Source organism: Anguilla rostrata, chromosome 14 (genome assembly GCF_018555375.3).
Source record: "Anguilla rostrata isolate EN2019 chromosome 14, ASM1855537v3, whole genome shotgun sequence".
NCBI classification, from domain to species: domain Eukaryota; kingdom Metazoa; phylum Chordata; class Actinopteri; order Anguilliformes; family Anguillidae; genus Anguilla; species Anguilla rostrata.
In genome coordinates, this window is record NC_057946.1 from 10,164,220 (window position 1) to 10,181,734 (window position 17,515).

Here is a 17,515-nt window from a genome sequence, read left to right on the forward strand (position 1 = left end):
GGTATGGTGCCAGCCATAATGTACTGTAGTTCAGGAAGCCTAACTCTGCTTTCACTGCTAAAGACGGCTAAATGATAATGCAGCTGAAGTTCTGATAATTGGAAGGGGCTGGTCTAGAAATGCATAACAGCTGTGCTAAAAAATCTTTTGGGATAAAGCATGGAATACCAGAGCTTTGATTAACAGCTTCTCACTTTGGCTCAGATTCAATAAAAATTAAAAGATATCACTAAAAACACTGAACGTTGTGGACGGACTTCTAAGCAAAACCATACATGTGCAGAAGCACACCAGGAACACAAGCAAGTGCACACCAAAAATGCATGCACGCGCACATGCACACACTTTATCCGAGGAACAAAATAAAACATTAAAAATGAATGAAGGAGAACAATAGAAAGATAAATGTAGAATGCTGATTAGAATGAAAAATCATATGAAGCTTAATCACTGGATCCAAGACTGGATCATTGGGCAAATGGTCTCCATCCAGGAGGACATTTCATTCTTGTTTTTGAAACACTGTTAAAAATCCCACCGTGTTGAACAGAGCATTTGGCGCTGGCTCCTCTGCAAAATGCAGAAGACATTGTGAGCTATGTATTCCCTCATGTTTCCCAGAAAATCATCATACTCAGCAGCAGACTTCCATTTGGACTGGAATTCTCTCTTGTAATAAACCGTATATTCAGATTTTAGCCATATGGAGCAAGACAACTTTTCTGCTTTCCGCATGTTTTTTTTTGTAGTGTGTGCTTACATGATGTAGAGTTGAAATGAGCTTGAGAACATCCTCGGTAGGATATTAATGGCTTTACAACAGACCCAAAATAAACCTGCCACTGAAAAAAAATTAAATGATAGTCAGCAATGTAGATACATTGGGACATATTACATTTTGGCAAAAAAATCTCTTCAGACCTGGTCCAAAGTTATATTCACTTCATAACTCTGGCAAAGGATTGTATTTTTCCCCAAAGCTGTTGATGCATTATTCTAGAGGTAAGGCCAAAAAATAAAACTGGGCAAAATCTCATAATACTGTGATCTTTACCTACTCAATCAAGTAATTCCACAGGACATAAACAACAATTGGGAGGCAAGGCAGGGTAAGCAGTTTACAATCGGGATTCCACAGAAAAAAATAAAAAATGGCTGCTGTATGTGATGGAAAAGCTGTAAAGCCAACTGCTGGCGGTGGGATTTAATAAGGCCTCTCCTCCTGACCAGCCAGGGGATCAATGAGCACTGAACCAGCAGGCAGCGAGAGCTGGAAAGCCACCAGCTCTAGTGCAGAGCATCTGGGATAGGGGGCTCAGTTGGAGAACGAGCGGATAAATGAGTCTTCTCGCACGGCAGCGGCTCCGTCGCCGACTGCTCCCAGACACGCGCTGCGCACGCTGCAAGCCTAACGTGGATTACCGGCCGTCTGACCTCCAAACACTCCGCCCCTTTAATCCCGTGATTGGACCGCTTCGCTCGCCTCATTTGCATATTTGCTGCATGACAGTTCAGATTGTGGGAAAGCGTCCTTCTCCAAAATGTTAGCCACATATACAAGCTAGCTGTTTTTACATATGGCAGCGGTGCAGTACTACACCAGAACCTGAACATTAAACATGTGCGGGAATTTTTTTTTCCAGTATTACATAGATTCAGCAGGGTGGTAAACCAGTGCTTAGCCAACCCTATCAAACAAGATGATTTCCATCAACTTAATCCCAGCAACCCAAGGCATCAACACAAATTTCCAACACAGCACCAAATGCAATATAGCAATGTGCCAATTATTCAGATAGTATTCAGCTAATTATCATAATTAAACAGAACAGTGGCAGTGTTGGATTCTGGGGTACCAAATGTTCCATTCATTATCACATGTGCTGATATTAAACATTAAATGAACAATGATTTAAATATTTATTGTTTGTTTTTGCAGAAATGCCAAATGAGTTAAAATAGGAAAATATTAACTTTTGTTATTTATTTATAGAATGCAATTCCCACTGTCGTTTTATGTATTATGCAATATAAAATATGAAGCATGACTTTTTGGATGGATATATAGTGCAATAAATACATTTAGGATCAAATAAACACAAACATGAGAGCACCATAGCCTTCAGACTATATGCTTTTTGATAACACATTAGACATATATATTCCTCAGGTGACTACCACAATACATTTCAACAACATCCTTGGCAGAAATTGCATCACCCATCATCATCTTGAGACTTGAAAACCATCATGCTGCTGTAATTTACGCTCATAAATGAGCCCAACGAGTATTAAAGAGTGTTTCCGCAACATTGCAACCTACTTACCCCAGTTCTGACGCCAGAAGAACTCCAGCGTCTTTTGTGCAGAAAAGTGCTTCTTCACAGAGTAGTGTATTCTCTGGATGAGCATGTTGGACAAGCCAGCCTGTTTCAGCAGGTAAGCCATTGTGGGAGAGTGCCCAAAAGGGTCAACAGCCCAGCCAGTCTGCGGTTTTACTCCTACACATGAGCAGAGGAAAACATTTTTGTAATATCAGCAACAAAACAGATCTCATATGATGCCACCAAAGCACCGTGAACCTTGTTTTCTGAAATCATTAAGAATCGACACAGTTGATTTAGACTTCAGTGACATTGGACAACATGAAATGATCAAAAAAGTAATAAAATAAAAAACCAAATAAATTGCCCCTTGCTGAAAGTGATATTGGAACAAAGGTAATGATCAGGCAAAAGACTGGAGATAAGAGCAGGAGATAAGACAGAGCCGTACCCTTGAGAAAGGCACTTGATGTGAACTGCATCAATAACAGGCGCACAATGTAAAGTAATCTTTATGTTAATGTAGAGGTCAGTCATTCAGAGAGGCTTGATTAATGACAAGGATGTTGCAAAGCCATCCTCCTGAGACGCCACTATGATGTGAGACACTAAGCACTCCACTAAGCAGCACCAATATAAATATTGACCTCGGTAACATCCACTGAGGGGGGGGGGGGGGGAGGGGGCGCAGTGATGCGCACAAGATGGGCAAACAGATGAGGGTCTAATCCGCCTTTAGATTTCTACCTCGGCGACGAGCGGCGACGGCTGACATTTTGTCTGGCTCCAAAAAGCTCCGGAAGGAGCAAGCCGAGTTTGGTTCCCGTTGGATATCCAGGGACAGATGACTGTCAGAGAAAAATCCATTTTTGAAGTCCCATCCAGAATGAGGATCAAAGTTCTGCATCCACGCCAGATTCTCTCTCGCAGTACATATGCTGTCCATTACGATGCTTGCTACGTGGCGCAATTACCCATCGGCCGAGCTCCACTACATACAATGGGCTTTTAGCTTTACCATTAGGTGTTCTGTTCACAGCTGGGAATTACACTACAACACACCATTTGGTGTCTCAATGTTAAATGGGTAGCACGCAGTCCTCTGGAGAGAAACAGTCAATGGCAATGGAATTAGCTACAGCGCTGTGGAGCATTGGTTCTGTCCGGCAGTCAAAGCTGTTGGGCATGGACCCTTACCACTATCTAGATGTACAAATAACAATTAATAAATGAATAAGATTAACATTTTAATGACTTCCTTATTGAGGGATTTCAGCCAATTCCATAACTGTTATACAGAAATTATCAAATGTTATGCAATCACGTCCATTACGTTCATTTGGTGGCTAACATGCTTTCATACAGTAGGTATGCCTAAGAATATCTCTCAAAGTTATGCTTTGTTGTTAATGCAAATTAAATGGCATGTGTGCTTGCAGCATATGCTGTTCCAATTGCTTATATGGGGGGGAAAGAAGTAACAAGGTGATACACAACATAAAGGCATAATCACCACTGAGTTCACTGATGCAACTTCCCAGTCTTGTATTCAATAAAAATGAGCCAATAATAACCAGTGGCAGTTACATTTTCTGAGGTAAAGGCAGAGCCTGTGTACTCATAATGAAGTCAGTTGTGTCGCTGTGGTGTTCTGACTAATGGGGAAACAGGCGGGGGGGTTCGACTGTTTAGCCCTGCACTGCAAAGGCCAAGAGAGCATGGGCTGGCAGGTGTTGCCCTACAGGAAGAAACCAACATCTGCCACACTGTGGGATTGTGATGACAAACAGGGGTAATTACATGGGCCAGAGACGATAAGCTGGGATGAAAATAAGGCCGAGTTGGTCTAGCGGGGGCACAACTACATTTCATGGCCAGTCCGGGGGCGGGAGGAGGGGGGGGGGGCTGGCAGTGGTGATCTGGTGCACGCTTTCCTGACCACCTTCAAGGAGGACGGGCAGGGAGCCTTGCAGGGACTGGGGGTGGGCACATGGGAGCAAGGAGAGGATCCGCTGCCCGAATGCCAGTCTGGGACATAAATATTAAGTCACGGAGGACATTTCCATATGAAAACAGCCCCAGATGGATCCCGCTGCCTGGGGGAGAAGGTCATTACTCTAACCTAGGGGGTCCCCTCAGGGTAGAACAGAGAGGCCTTCTTTGTGGGTCACTGGATCATTCTGAAAACTTGGAATGGATGCTGAGGTTTACTACTGACTGTTGAGTAATTTGCACAGCACACGCAATAGTGTAAAAAATATGAAGCTCATTCTTGGATCAATGAAACTCAATTTTCACATTTTTCCAAGAGCTCTTAGAGGCCATTGATCTTTATATTAAATATAACACTACATTACAATATAAAGATTACCGCATTACTGGGTATTTTTGCAGTTCACGGTGTCATACTGTTAAATTCCTTATGAAAAGTAATATGAAAGAGAAAGAGAGAGAGAGAGAAGGGGAGGGATAGATTAGTCTTTGTACCACACTGTGCTTTGGTGTGTCACTGTGAGTGAATGAGAGAAAGATCTGTATTTGTGCCAGCTTTAATGCTTTACTATCTGCGCATGTGCGTGTGTGAGTGAGTGGCAGAGAGTGAGAAAGAGGGATTATAGTCTTTGTACCGCGGTTTGGTGCGTGACTGTGTACTCAGTTTGTGCGTGTGCGAATAAATGAAAGAATGAAACCGTGAATGGGAGAATATGCTTATGCGTTATTACCTTGGAAACAGAAATATGTAACTGCATGCGTGTGTGCAGGGTAGCAGTAGGGCTACAATCTTAACTGGCAGGGGCTTATAAGAATAGTGACTTCTGAGTAACTCAGGTCTGATAAAACCACTCTAGATCTCACGATGCAACTATAATCCTTAAATGAACGGAATAGCATTAGTCATGTTCATTTATCCAAACATTCACATTTAAAGAAAAATAATAATAAAGGGGATACAAATTTTCAGTCAGATCTGTTGCTTTGTGCATAATAAATACGCACATACATACATACATACATACCTAAGTTTTTCTCCAACCACTGGTGTCCTTCTAGAAGCTGGTCGATCAGGGCGTAATAGTGTGTGCTGGCCTCATCGGGCATCACCCAGCCTCCAGTGGCGATTTCCAGCTGGCCGCGCTCAATCAGCCTGAGGGGCAAGAGAAAGCGACATAAGGAAGGCCGGCACTGCTTACAGGAGTGCATTCCATTACGTACACCTTCCCCTTACTGCACACCCTAGAAGCAAATCACGGGCCGCTGATTCATTCTGGGTGTCCCGACCTCTTAGTGAGTGCATAAACATCGCCACCGTGGGACCCCTAAACGAGCACTCAAGGCAGAGCAGTGCTTAGTGTAGCTGTAAAAAAAAAAAAAAAAAAAAAGCCCCACTCGTTAAAGGTAACACTTGTTTTACATATCATGCGCCCTACTCGGACTTCTTTTCTAAGTGGGGAATTTTTCTCACTGGCTGCCATAACATTCCTTAATGTCTGCATTCATCCTCTCCTTTTCTCCTCTCAAGGAAAGAACATTTTGGTATAGATTTAACAGTACTGTAGATCACATGGCTTTCCGACATGTTGGTAAAGTGTTCCCCCAGAGCAATAGGAAACAGTTTCATTTCATTCTGCAGCAGCTCGGATATTGATGTGTGAGAACTCATCATCCATACGGCAGTTCTGCACTCAGAAAACTTGGGGTACTCTGTGTATCTCGCTGCCAGTGACAGTGGAGCTGGCCACACAACAACCCAACACCAGGCCTCATGGAACAACTTCACCAGTGTGCAGAGGTCTCTCCTGCAACACGGGAGCATGGTGCAATGGATGGGAGGCAATACTAAGGCTTTTTAATGAAATGCAGGAGAAAAAGTGGAGTTGACAATAACCAAAAGCTCATAATACAAAGCCTTTGTTCACAAAGCACACCAGACACTACCAAACATCAAACTGTTCCTTGAAAGTGTGACAATGACTCAAAACATTAAAAAGAAATGCATTTGGGACACAAAAGACAAGCAATGTTGGACCAGGAATGTCAGAAATCAATTAAACTGCATCAAAAGTGGGAGCCGAAGAAACACAATTTGTGAAGGTTGAAATGGATGGCTAAATTGAATGAAGTTATCTTTCGTCAGCGTACAGTACCCAACCGAGACACTGCTGAAGAGGAAGGTTAAAACAAAGTAAAGAATGCGACACCTTTAAAGAAAAACCATTAACTCTGACAAAGAAAATAAATTAGCCTGGCATTTTCTTGTTTATAAGGGCATATTATCTTACACTATGAATTTCTTTGACCTTTTTTGATATGAAAGTCATGTGTAATGACTCCATACACAGAAACAAATCAGCATAACAGGAATAGGTGCACTGGCGATAGCAGGGAAAGAGAACAGATAAATCTGTCATCAAACAAGGTAACTGCCTTAACTATGACAGTAAAGATTCCCCACCAGAGGATTCTGAAAACATTCAACACTGGATTTGTTAAGCAGAAAAAGGGCAACTTCAAAAAATATGTATTTTATATATTCCACACCCTTACAGTGAAAATAAAATATAACAATCTCATGAGAAGTAAATACAAAAAAATAATAATTAAACATGGGATGTTGTTAAACCTGCATGAAATATACAGGTGTTCAGTGAAATATGGAAATACAACAGCATTCCAACAGCATTTCTTGAGCATGATTGGGGGCTGTCATCTCCTCAGAAGGAAAGTTAGATACTGTTAACTGGTACAGAGTGATAATTTCTTTTCTGCAGAGACAGGTGTCTTTCAAGACAAGCTCCGTGTCTAGGGAGCACGAGTGCTCGCCCAGTGGTTTGAGGAACACGACACTGCGGCTATCTATATATACCAGCGTTCTCAGTCACCAGATCTGAACCAAATTTATGGGAACTTCTAGAAGGATGCCCGAGACAGCGTTTTTCACTTTCATCAACTGAACACTAGTTGATTGATATTCTCGTGTCGTATTTCTCGCAAAATTTCAGGCACTGATTGACTGAGCCATGATACATGCAGGTCATACTATTCACATGAGATAGGCCACCACTGTAGCAAATGACTCTATGGAACACCGGTGTTTCTATTTTCTCCCGTTCACTAGGTAACCTTCACTGGTAATCTTAAAGAACCTTCTGAAAGTCTGCTTCTGTTGAGAACAGCGGCATTTTGAACTGTGAGTTGCACAGAAATTCATAGAATTTTTACAATGCCGTATCTCTGTCGACGATACATAAACGTTCAACGCAGATGTTTTCAAATGACTTTATATGTTAAGCACTCTGTAGCATAGGAACTAAAATGTTCTTCCTGTTTCAAAGGATGTTATAATTTGTGTATACAAATTCTGACAATGACTGGCAAAAACACCCAAGAAAAAAGCACACCTTTAGAACAGCAGTCCTCCATCTACTAAGAACTTTGTATACAATTTTTTGAAGTTTTGAACCTCTGAGACTGGTTTAAACAGTTCTCCTCAAATGCATTCCCTCGAACAGAAATCTCAATTGACATTTGCTTTTACTGGTATGGCACAGCAGCTTTAACCAGTTCAACATTGCAGAATGTCAGGGAAATGCTGTATTCTCATGATTTTGTCAGGTCTCAAATATGTGCCTAAAAGAGTTTCAGGAAAGTCGATTCACAGCAAAGCTGGAGAATTGTGGCTTGGTGACAAAAATGAAGAGCGTAAGAAGGTTGTAATAATTTTCTAATTATGCGCTAGTTGTGATACCCCTTCCTGACATGAGAATACATCATTATGCACAAATGTCTGAAACTCCAAAAACATGAACAAATCAGGCTGTTCTGTGAGAATGCCTGTTCAGATATTGCACCGGCTGTCTCAAAGTGCCACTACTTGGCTCCAGCTAGTGAATGGGCCTGTGACTTCAGGTCTTCATTACTTGCTTCTACTATGATTAGGCACATCAGTTTATCTAGAGCAGTTTTCACACCTCCAATTCGGTCATCCACCAGCAAGAGGTCGATAGAGGCTTCTTGACAGTCGATTATCACACATCCACTCCCCAGTAATCTTTATCAATTACGATTAATTAAACACGGATCACAATAGAAACAACTGTCCCCACTGTCACATGCTGCTTTAACTGTTTGGAACTGCAGACATGTGGCAGATATTTTTAGCATTGGGTGATTATGTTTTCTTTACACAAGTCGGCAGCTTGTGGCACATACTGTACTTCAGCCAATGCTGTTTTTTGGGAACATCCCTGCCATTTCAGTTGAAAAAAATATTGTGAAAAATATTTCATTAAAATCAGACCAAAACTCTTAGTTTGCCTTGACTGAAACTAGACTAGCAATATTTAGATGACAAAAATGTGACTAAAACTAAAATGCTATTTAGTCAGAAGACTATAACAAAAAGGAAATAAAAATTTGTTGTGAAAACACTGGCTGGAAAAATCCATTTCAAAATGTGTAGGGGGCGCAAATGAGTGGCTTAAATGGCTTTATTTCTCAAAGGTACTCCGTTATGTTACACCTTGAGGCAAACATTTATCCAATGGAATTTGTATAGCACAATCACGCTGTCTGAAAATTTTGTACAGTATGTGCTTTTCTGAGAGTAAAACCAGGCTGTTGTGTTTTTCTAGTTTAGCCTTAGATAGTGACCTTTCAGGACACATCTTACTTGGCTGTAATCCCTTGTATTTTTGATTGTAACACGCTCCCTTATGTGACTCACACACTTGGTTCCGAGCCGTGAAAGGATCCATCGAGGCGAGCAAATTAATTTTTGAGACACAGCAGGGGATAAAACAGAAACGTTCTTCCAAGGGTCATTATGTTTTCATAGGCTTCGTAGTGAGGTTAGAACCGCAGTGCCCTATTTGTTCAATTTATCATTACATTTACATACATTTTTCAATTTACCCTCTTATTCAGCACACAGCTATTCGCTTCCTGTGATTTTTATGCTTGTAAAGGGAATTCCAGGTAGGGGCTGCTGGATGGTTCATTTGGTTCAGACACCACGCTGTGGTGTACAGTATAGATGAGCCTCACAGCCTCGGACTGGATCTCGCTGTGCCAGTGCCGGCTGTGGCCGGTAGCTCCATAGGGCGATTCGCAATTGCAGACTGCATCAGCGAGGGAGTGGGAGGGTTCAGTCGGATAGGCTTCCATGTTAATTGCTATCAAGTGTCCCCTGCTGGTGAATTTGGTGCCCATAGATTCCAATCAAAGCTGCATATGAAAGGTCTTCCTCAGACTCCTCTCTATGCAAGCTCAGCTGTAGTCTGCGAGAAAAGAAGCAGCTGGTGACACCACTTGTTTCAGATGAGAAGCACGGATGTCTACACTCTCCCGAATTGAGAGTGGCGTTCGCGCATGCGACTATGGTTGCAGATGATTGGCCATGCCAAATATACGTCTTCCTACAACTTTCCCACTTCAGCAGATGGCACCTCCCGTACACTCTGCCTAGGTGCTACTGCTAAGGTGGTGAAGCAGTGTTATGAGCCTGCTGTCTGATGCCGAGAGCATGGCCCTCGCACCCCAGAATAAAGCCACATCCTTTGTCTGTTTTGGTATTGACTTTAAATGCAGGCTTCCAGGTCTAGGCTCCCTCTGGACATACACAACAGACACTGACACAACAAAAGAACACAGTGACTCAGCACTGAAAATCGCATTTTTCTTCTTTAAGTACTTCAGTGCTCAAGTTGAAAACAGAAACAGCAGTGTTTACCCTATTTTTTTCCTTATCTTACAGGCAACAGGGATACCATTGCAGTATGGGGGGCTGGGAACTCCTGGACTGCAGAGACCACCCTCCTGCACTATTTAAAATTGTAGCAAAAAAAGAGTACATGAGTGCTTTTTCTCCCTGAGAAAACAATCAATAAGCAAACACAAAATTGCAGTCCACTAGACACAAGGGGCCTAATAGGCTTTTTAATCCTATTTCACTCCACTCCTCCAAATGTTACCTTACATTTTTTATATTGAGACAGCACATTAGATTAAATATCTCAAGAGAGCCTGGACTGATCCAGAGTTAATTTTCAGTAGTGTAACTCCCGTTCTTATATGCAGCTTTACCATTTCTATGTTTTTGTAGATATTACAACAGATTAATACCCGATCTACATTCTTACAATGATCACCAAAGCTGAACATGTTAGATGAACTGTTATACTCACACATACATAAAATCGAATTAAATAAGTATAAATATGTGGGGCGTTTTTTTTTTTTTTTTTGTTAATTAAAAAAATACATTTGGCATCTCCAGTTCCCATCCCAATTAGGAATGGCAAATCATCCATTCTTGCTGCAAACCCCACTTCCAATTTGAGAGAATGTAGACATCCACAGGTTTCCTCCAAAACACGTGGTGTCACCTGCTGCTTCTTTTCAGACAACAGACCACAGCTATGAGTCTGAGGAAGACCTTTCATTATGCAAACCCTCGCAAGCAGTCCAAAGGCACCGCATCGACCAGCAGGGGTCACTACATAGCAATCAACACAGATCCCTCCCATGCCCTGGGTGATACAATCGCCACAAAGAGTCTGACAGCAAATATGTAGCCTATAATAGATCCTAATTATTAGCATGGCCAAATAATCAGCTGTAAGCATACACTATTAATTTTTTTTAGGCTCACAGTACATTTGTATGCTTACAAACCTACAAATTTAGCAACTGTGCAAGATAAGATCACATACATTTGCATAGTAATAGTCATGCTATTTTAACAGGCAAGTGGCATTTTATCATAATACTGGAGTTAAAGGTGGTGGAAGAGGATATGTTAATAAGTGTTTTTCAATGCACAGACTAGCCACAAACCAAGATCTACCCATCTACCTTGCCCAACACCGATTCATTTTCCCCACATGAATACATGTTAAGGTGTTCTGGGGGAAAAAACCACAATTTTGAAACTGAGTTCACATAGCCTTTTCCAAAATGATAATTTACTGTACACAGAGTTATTTAATGTATAAATCATACTGCTCAACAGTGCTACATGTAAAGTCAAGCTGCACAAAAACACCAAATAGTCGAGTTTCACATCTCAACATTGATCTTTGTTTTGTCATGGCACAAGCATGCTTCAATTAATCTCCTTTTCCCACACCAGATTCAGGGAGAAAGTTTCACAAAAAGCGCTTATTCACTGCAACCGAAGAGCAAGAAAAATGACTAAGAACAAATATTAAAGTTAAAAGAGCTTCTGAAATATAAATATGTAGAACGTGGGGGGAAAAGAAATTGAAACTTTCGATCACAGGATTTACTGGGTATGGAATAAGATAGAATAATAAATGGACAACAAAATGGATGCGGATTTAGATCTAGATACAAAAGGAAATAACAGGAATACTATCAGGGAGAATATGTGGTGGCATAATATTGTAGATAAGTATAAGGCAGGGATTTGATTTCACAAGGTCAAAGGATTGCAAAAGCCAGGTCAAAAAATATCTTCCTTTCCTTTTTTTCAATAATTATAGTGGTTTATCTGTAATTTTAAACTGAGAAAGGTGATAATGAAAATGTTCTTTTCAAACTGAATATATATCTACAGTCTGAAGAGACAGCAGAACAGACTATCCTAGTATGTGGCATTAGCTGAAATTGATATCTATGAACTGAAACGGTAGTTGACAATCATTCTTGCTTAAATTCTGTGCATATGTGCTAAAACTGTAAAGTTGTTTACCATAGATTGTGCAGTGTCAGACACTCACATGCAAAACAAACTGCTCTTGCAAATTCTTCTTAGCTCCAAATCAATCACCAGCAGGCCAAAAGACTGCCCTGAAATGAATTTAGTGTAGGGCTTCACAAAAATTGAGTAGTCTAATGTGCCGAAGGGAAGCAGATGTTTTCTCCGAACTCCGTTACTTAACGAATTGCAGAAAATCATGGAAGAAGAGGTATGTGACAAGACTTAAACACCCTGGCAAACACTGGACGTGAGGAACATGTTCAGCTGTGGATGACAGCATGAATGACTATTTATTTGGTCCAGTGGGCAGTGCCACATGATGTGTAAACCATCCGCAAGTCCCGAGGTGGCAAGATACCGTACTACCACGTAACAGTACTGCCATATAATTCCCCACTTTCAATACACTGATTCTGCTGCATCTCTCCTCTACATTGACGCATGTTGATGCGCAGTGCCTGTGATTATTATGATACTGACTGAATGCAAACGGTTATACAGGGAACTGGAAAGAACCAACTAAGTGGAACCAAATTCCATAATGCATGATGGATTATGATTTAGTAACCCGTCTAACGTGATGGATATTTTATAATAAAATGCGTTTTTATATTTCCATTACATTATAACAATTTTTGAGCTATTTTTGAATATGTCTCTGATGTGAACAGCAAGTTGTGGAACAGCCAGGCACAAATAAGGGATTATGTGCTGACGGAGATGAAGATCTTGATTGTCAAGCTATGTTGATCTTCTTTGATATTCATCTGATGACGAAAATAATTAATTTTTGCTTAAAATGCCACAAATTGCACACACAAATGTGCCAACCCAACTGAGAATGAAAGATTTAGTGATATCCATTTGTACATATTATATTATCAAGGCATTATTTCAGTATTGCACTTTGGTTTCTAAGTTACTACACAGTTGTATGCATGTGCAAGAAACGTACAAACAAGGCCCCTTCTACAATAATAAAATACGATTTCATAGGAGTCATATTTTTTACTGTCCATGTCCAAATGAGTACATTGAGCAACAAACACACCAAGACAGGTGAATATTTAGGATGTTAAGTTAGTTTCAGTCATTGCACTACTATTACTCACTCAACAAAAGATGCTGTAAACTTTATTAAAAAAGAAGCAAAGACCATAAGGATGCTACTGAATCTAAATTTACTTATGCTATAAAATAAACTATATTAATTCTTACTTTAAATTCATAAGTGACATAAATAAGCTCAGGCTAGCAGAAGGCTAATGGGAACACCATTAAATTCGGCAATATACCTTTACATGCAGAAATTAATAATAATCCGGTTAGCTTTGAACTCTTTCTGCCCACCAAAGGGCATAATATTAGTGCTGGATTTTGCATGACTCTCAATCCAACACCTTGGGCTGTTTTTCTAAGTGCTTATAATTGGGATTCCAATGCCTAAAAAGTCATACACACATATTACGCATAAGCACACGCACACACTCAGGCATAAAGATCATGGGTCACACTTAATATAAAGACATATTTCCTGAAGACTTCAAAAGCATGCACGTGGCCTTCACTGCCACGGCACACCACCTGTATGCATTATTTATAAGCATTTGTACATAAGGCTTGACCTTAATCATCACATTTGAGAAACTGAATTTCTCATAAATTGTGCCATGCCTTCATAAAAAATTTAATTTGCTCACAAATTATATTTTGACATTTTAATGCAGGTGCTATACATTTTCGATGAACAGTTAAGGACAAGACACTTTGCGTGATCCAGATAATGTGTTCACAGTTGTGAAACCTTTTTTACAAGAGGTAGCAAGCCAGCCTTCACCAAAGAAATATATGCAAATCAATTGCACATGTTTACCGCTTCGTGTCTGTGATATTTGTTGTGAAGAGATAGACCCCACAGAAAAACACCTGATCTATCCAATTACAGCCACCGAGAGCAGACAAAACATGTGCATGTCTCCAGCGATTTCAGGACCTCCCCCAGCTTGGGATCAGCTTAGTTTGTTAAGCCAATTCCGGCCAATTATTTATCGCTACAGGAAAGAAAAACATTTTGCTGTAAGCCTTCATGTTGTCACGGATTAATTGTTGCTCCAGATTTTCCTCCAGCACCCCAGAACTGAAACATCAGATGAGGGACTTTCTGGAATGTCAATGTTCCCTGTAAGCGCTTCGCGACTGTGAGGGTCTTGTGTCTGTGAGGGGACTTTTAATTTTTTTTTGTGCCTGGGATGATGTCAGACACGTTCAAACACTCATTTTGCTTCTACGTCATTTCCCAGGGTCTACCTTTAAAAACTGTAGAAATATTCCCCCAAAAAATCACATATGGGCCTATAAAATCTAGCATACTGGTAGACTATCTGATGACATTAGATTCATGGAATAGTCTTTTTCCTATACGTGACCTTATGAGCATGATACGTCAATTTTGGGCACTTGAGTGCATTTGACACTGGTGTTTTTGAATGGTGTAATTGCAGGTGGCAAAAATGTGCTTATTCACTGTGGGGTATGACATCTTATTAAACACTAATAAACATGTTTGTAAGCTAGTCTAAATACTAGTAACTATAGTGTTCTATTATTGAACATTATCCATCCGCAGTGCAGCATAAGGTAGGCTACTTTGCAACAACAGTGGCGGGTGCATGATGAGTGCATTTGGTACAATGCATGGCGCTGGAGAAAGCGTATCACGCTGTGATAGCGGCCTCACGCTGCAGACTTCGCACAGGGCCTCACATATCTCCCAGACGGCCCTGCCAGGACTTTAATTAAAATGGGAATACTGGGAGCTTTCACGAGCTGAATCCATCACGCGCAATCTTTTCTGGTTACTGCTGATGCAACAGTGCTTAATATGAAACTGATTAGTCCACAAATCAATAAGATAAGTCCCAATCCCGCGTAGTTTCTTAATGCCGCAGAAGCAGAGCCAAAATGAGACCCACCTCTTGACAGCATCCCTCTTCTGGTTGTCGATGCTCTCCCACCATTTGGAGAAGTACGAAATCTCAGACCATATCATTTTTCTCCTCTCATCCTCGTGGAGCTTCACCACCATGTTATTTAAGATGTGCTGTGTCTGGTCCCGGTAGTAGTCATCAAACGTCTTCAGCCACCCTGAAACAAACACAAGCGCACAAGGTGAGCGAGCATCCGCAATTACGTACACACTCATTATGCTCACATCATATAATTTAGTCCGATTTTCCATAAATCATGTCATGTCAAATACGCAAATTACACTTCGAATTATGGCTGTAGGACAAAATGGAACATATGGTTCAGTACTGAAAGAGACAGGTTTATTCCTTTCTGTAGTGATTTAAGAATCTAATTATAATTATAATTGATAATTATTTTTTTAAAAACACAGTAAGTGAAAAGGAAGTTAAAGTTTTGCTTTAAAGATAATATGATTCAAAGACATCTGTGGCAATGTGGTCACCTATTACTGTAAAAATTCTGAGTGACCCACAGCCCTGACCACAGTCTCCACTAGGCAGAGAACATAACTGGTATAAGCAAGTATGTATGATTTTTCATATTAAGCACTGAATATGATTTTATTCCCCGGGCATCCCAGCTGTTAGATCTAATCACGGAAGGGATAATGTATTTTGTGATTCAACAATCAAAATTATTGAGCTATGGAAAAGAGAATTAGTGAAATTAGATTTATAATGGCCTGTTGTAGTCATAGGGACAAAATGCATGAAGCTTTGTAGCTTTTGTAAAGAGATGCAATTCAGAGCCAAGGCAGACTACATAAAATACTATGAATCTTATAGCATTACATAACTTAACCCTGGGTTGCTATGTGGTTTCATCTTAAGTTCATGTTGGCATGTACAAAAACGAACTAACTCCATGCAAAAATGTCATTTTTTTTAGTTGGTGTTTCCATTAAATTAACTATGATCGAAATCTTATACCTGCAAACTTAAGTTCTCACGGTGCCTTTTAGGTGTGTTTTTCCCACCGCACGCAGGCAGGACTGAATATGCATTCGTGTGAGTGAAGTGTGGTCAGTCACTCACTCACTCATGGGCGACCTTTGAGAGAGGTTTTGTGGGACGCATGCGCAGGTGGTGCTTCGTTTAGTAGGACGCATGTGCAGGTGGTACGGCACAACATTTTTAAGCACAGCTTTATCGCCTAACGTTACTTTAGCTAACCTAACTTGTTCGCGTTTCACCTACTTTACTTAACCTAGTTAGCGCGTACGGACCACCTACTTCACTTAACCTAGGTAGCGTGTACGGATGCTATCCTGCACGCATGAGTAAGCTAAGGACACACAGCTACAACCACTGATACAGATGTATGCACACACAGGACAACAAATAATGTTACAGAGGTGAGGACATGCCGTAGCTAGCTAGCTATATAGTTAGTACAGGTGCGCCGTCGGTCTGGACAGTTTCGTGCTTGTTTGTACAACAATCCAAGATACCAACATTGGTATCTGTTCCTAATGGAAGAGTTGTACACTGCTTAATCTCAATTCCATTTTAAAATAGAAGTAAGATATAGCCCATGAAGCTAATCTGCTTCACTTCAAAAGCTGAAATAAATACAGTTTATCACAACTGGCTAACTGACAGAGTAAAGACAATTTTATAACACTAAAATGGTGCAGCATGCTCAGTTCGAACAGAGAATCCCAGCAATGTCACTTCTCAGCCGTTCCAAGGTTACTCTAACCTTCTTAAAATGTCTGTCCATTACAGTCCACAAAGGAGCTGTGAGCTCTCAACAACAGACAAGTGAATACCAAAAAAAACTGGTGCTCTCAAACCATTTAGATACACATCCACATCTTCCATCCACAATACTACAATGAGATTATTTTTTGTTTGTTTTTTTAGTATGCAGAATACTTGCGTTCATACCTAAAATGCAATGAATCAAATCTCATTTCACCAGTGGACCCAGAACATTTATTTCAGATTCTATCTCTTGCCAAGATGTCTGGATAATGGGACGAGACTAGGAAAGGTGACCATAAGTACCTATTTTTTGACTTACATTTCAAACAGGTGAAAATGCATAGATTGCCACATTTGCCTAGAAGTGACATGTAGCCTATTAATAATTTTAAACCGTGAGATCTGAAAGAGCAACTTCATTTCTGTATTAACAAGCAAATTAGTCAATTTCTCTTTGCTGATATGACAACTTGTAATTCTGTCTGCCAAAGTACCTGCTACTAGTGGATGTGGGATTAATAAGAATGTTTATGCAACATGTCAACGTTGATGTACTGGAGGACAGCCATTATAGAAACACAATGTTTAGAAGATTTTCCACCGCAGTCCAAATTTTTGTTTCATGGCTGGGCAGTACGTGCAGCAGTGAATTTTAAGGACGGCTTATAATTAAGCTGTTTCCAGTGGCCATCATGTTCATTTCTGCATCTCATAAGTAAGTCAGAAAGACTTAA

At 40.5% G+C, this 17,515-nt stretch overlaps 1 protein-coding gene across 1 annotated transcript in view; it reads right to left on the minus strand.

Annotated features, from left to right (window-relative positions):
• The window catches only part of man2a1 (mannosidase, alpha, class 2A, member 1), a 113,178-nt gene that overhangs the window by 65,872 nt on the left and 29,791 nt on the right, over nt 1–17,515 (minus strand). Inside the window, exons 4-6 of the mRNA XM_064307584.1 lie at nt 15,018–15,189; nt 5,342–5,469; nt 2,328–2,501 (exon numbers count right to left, since the gene is read on the minus strand). Coding sequence (XP_064163654.1) covers nt 2,328–2,501; nt 5,342–5,469; nt 15,018–15,189 — 474 coding nt within the window. The remainder of the gene's footprint in view (nt 1–2,327; nt 2,502–5,341; nt 5,470–15,017; nt 15,190–17,515) is intronic.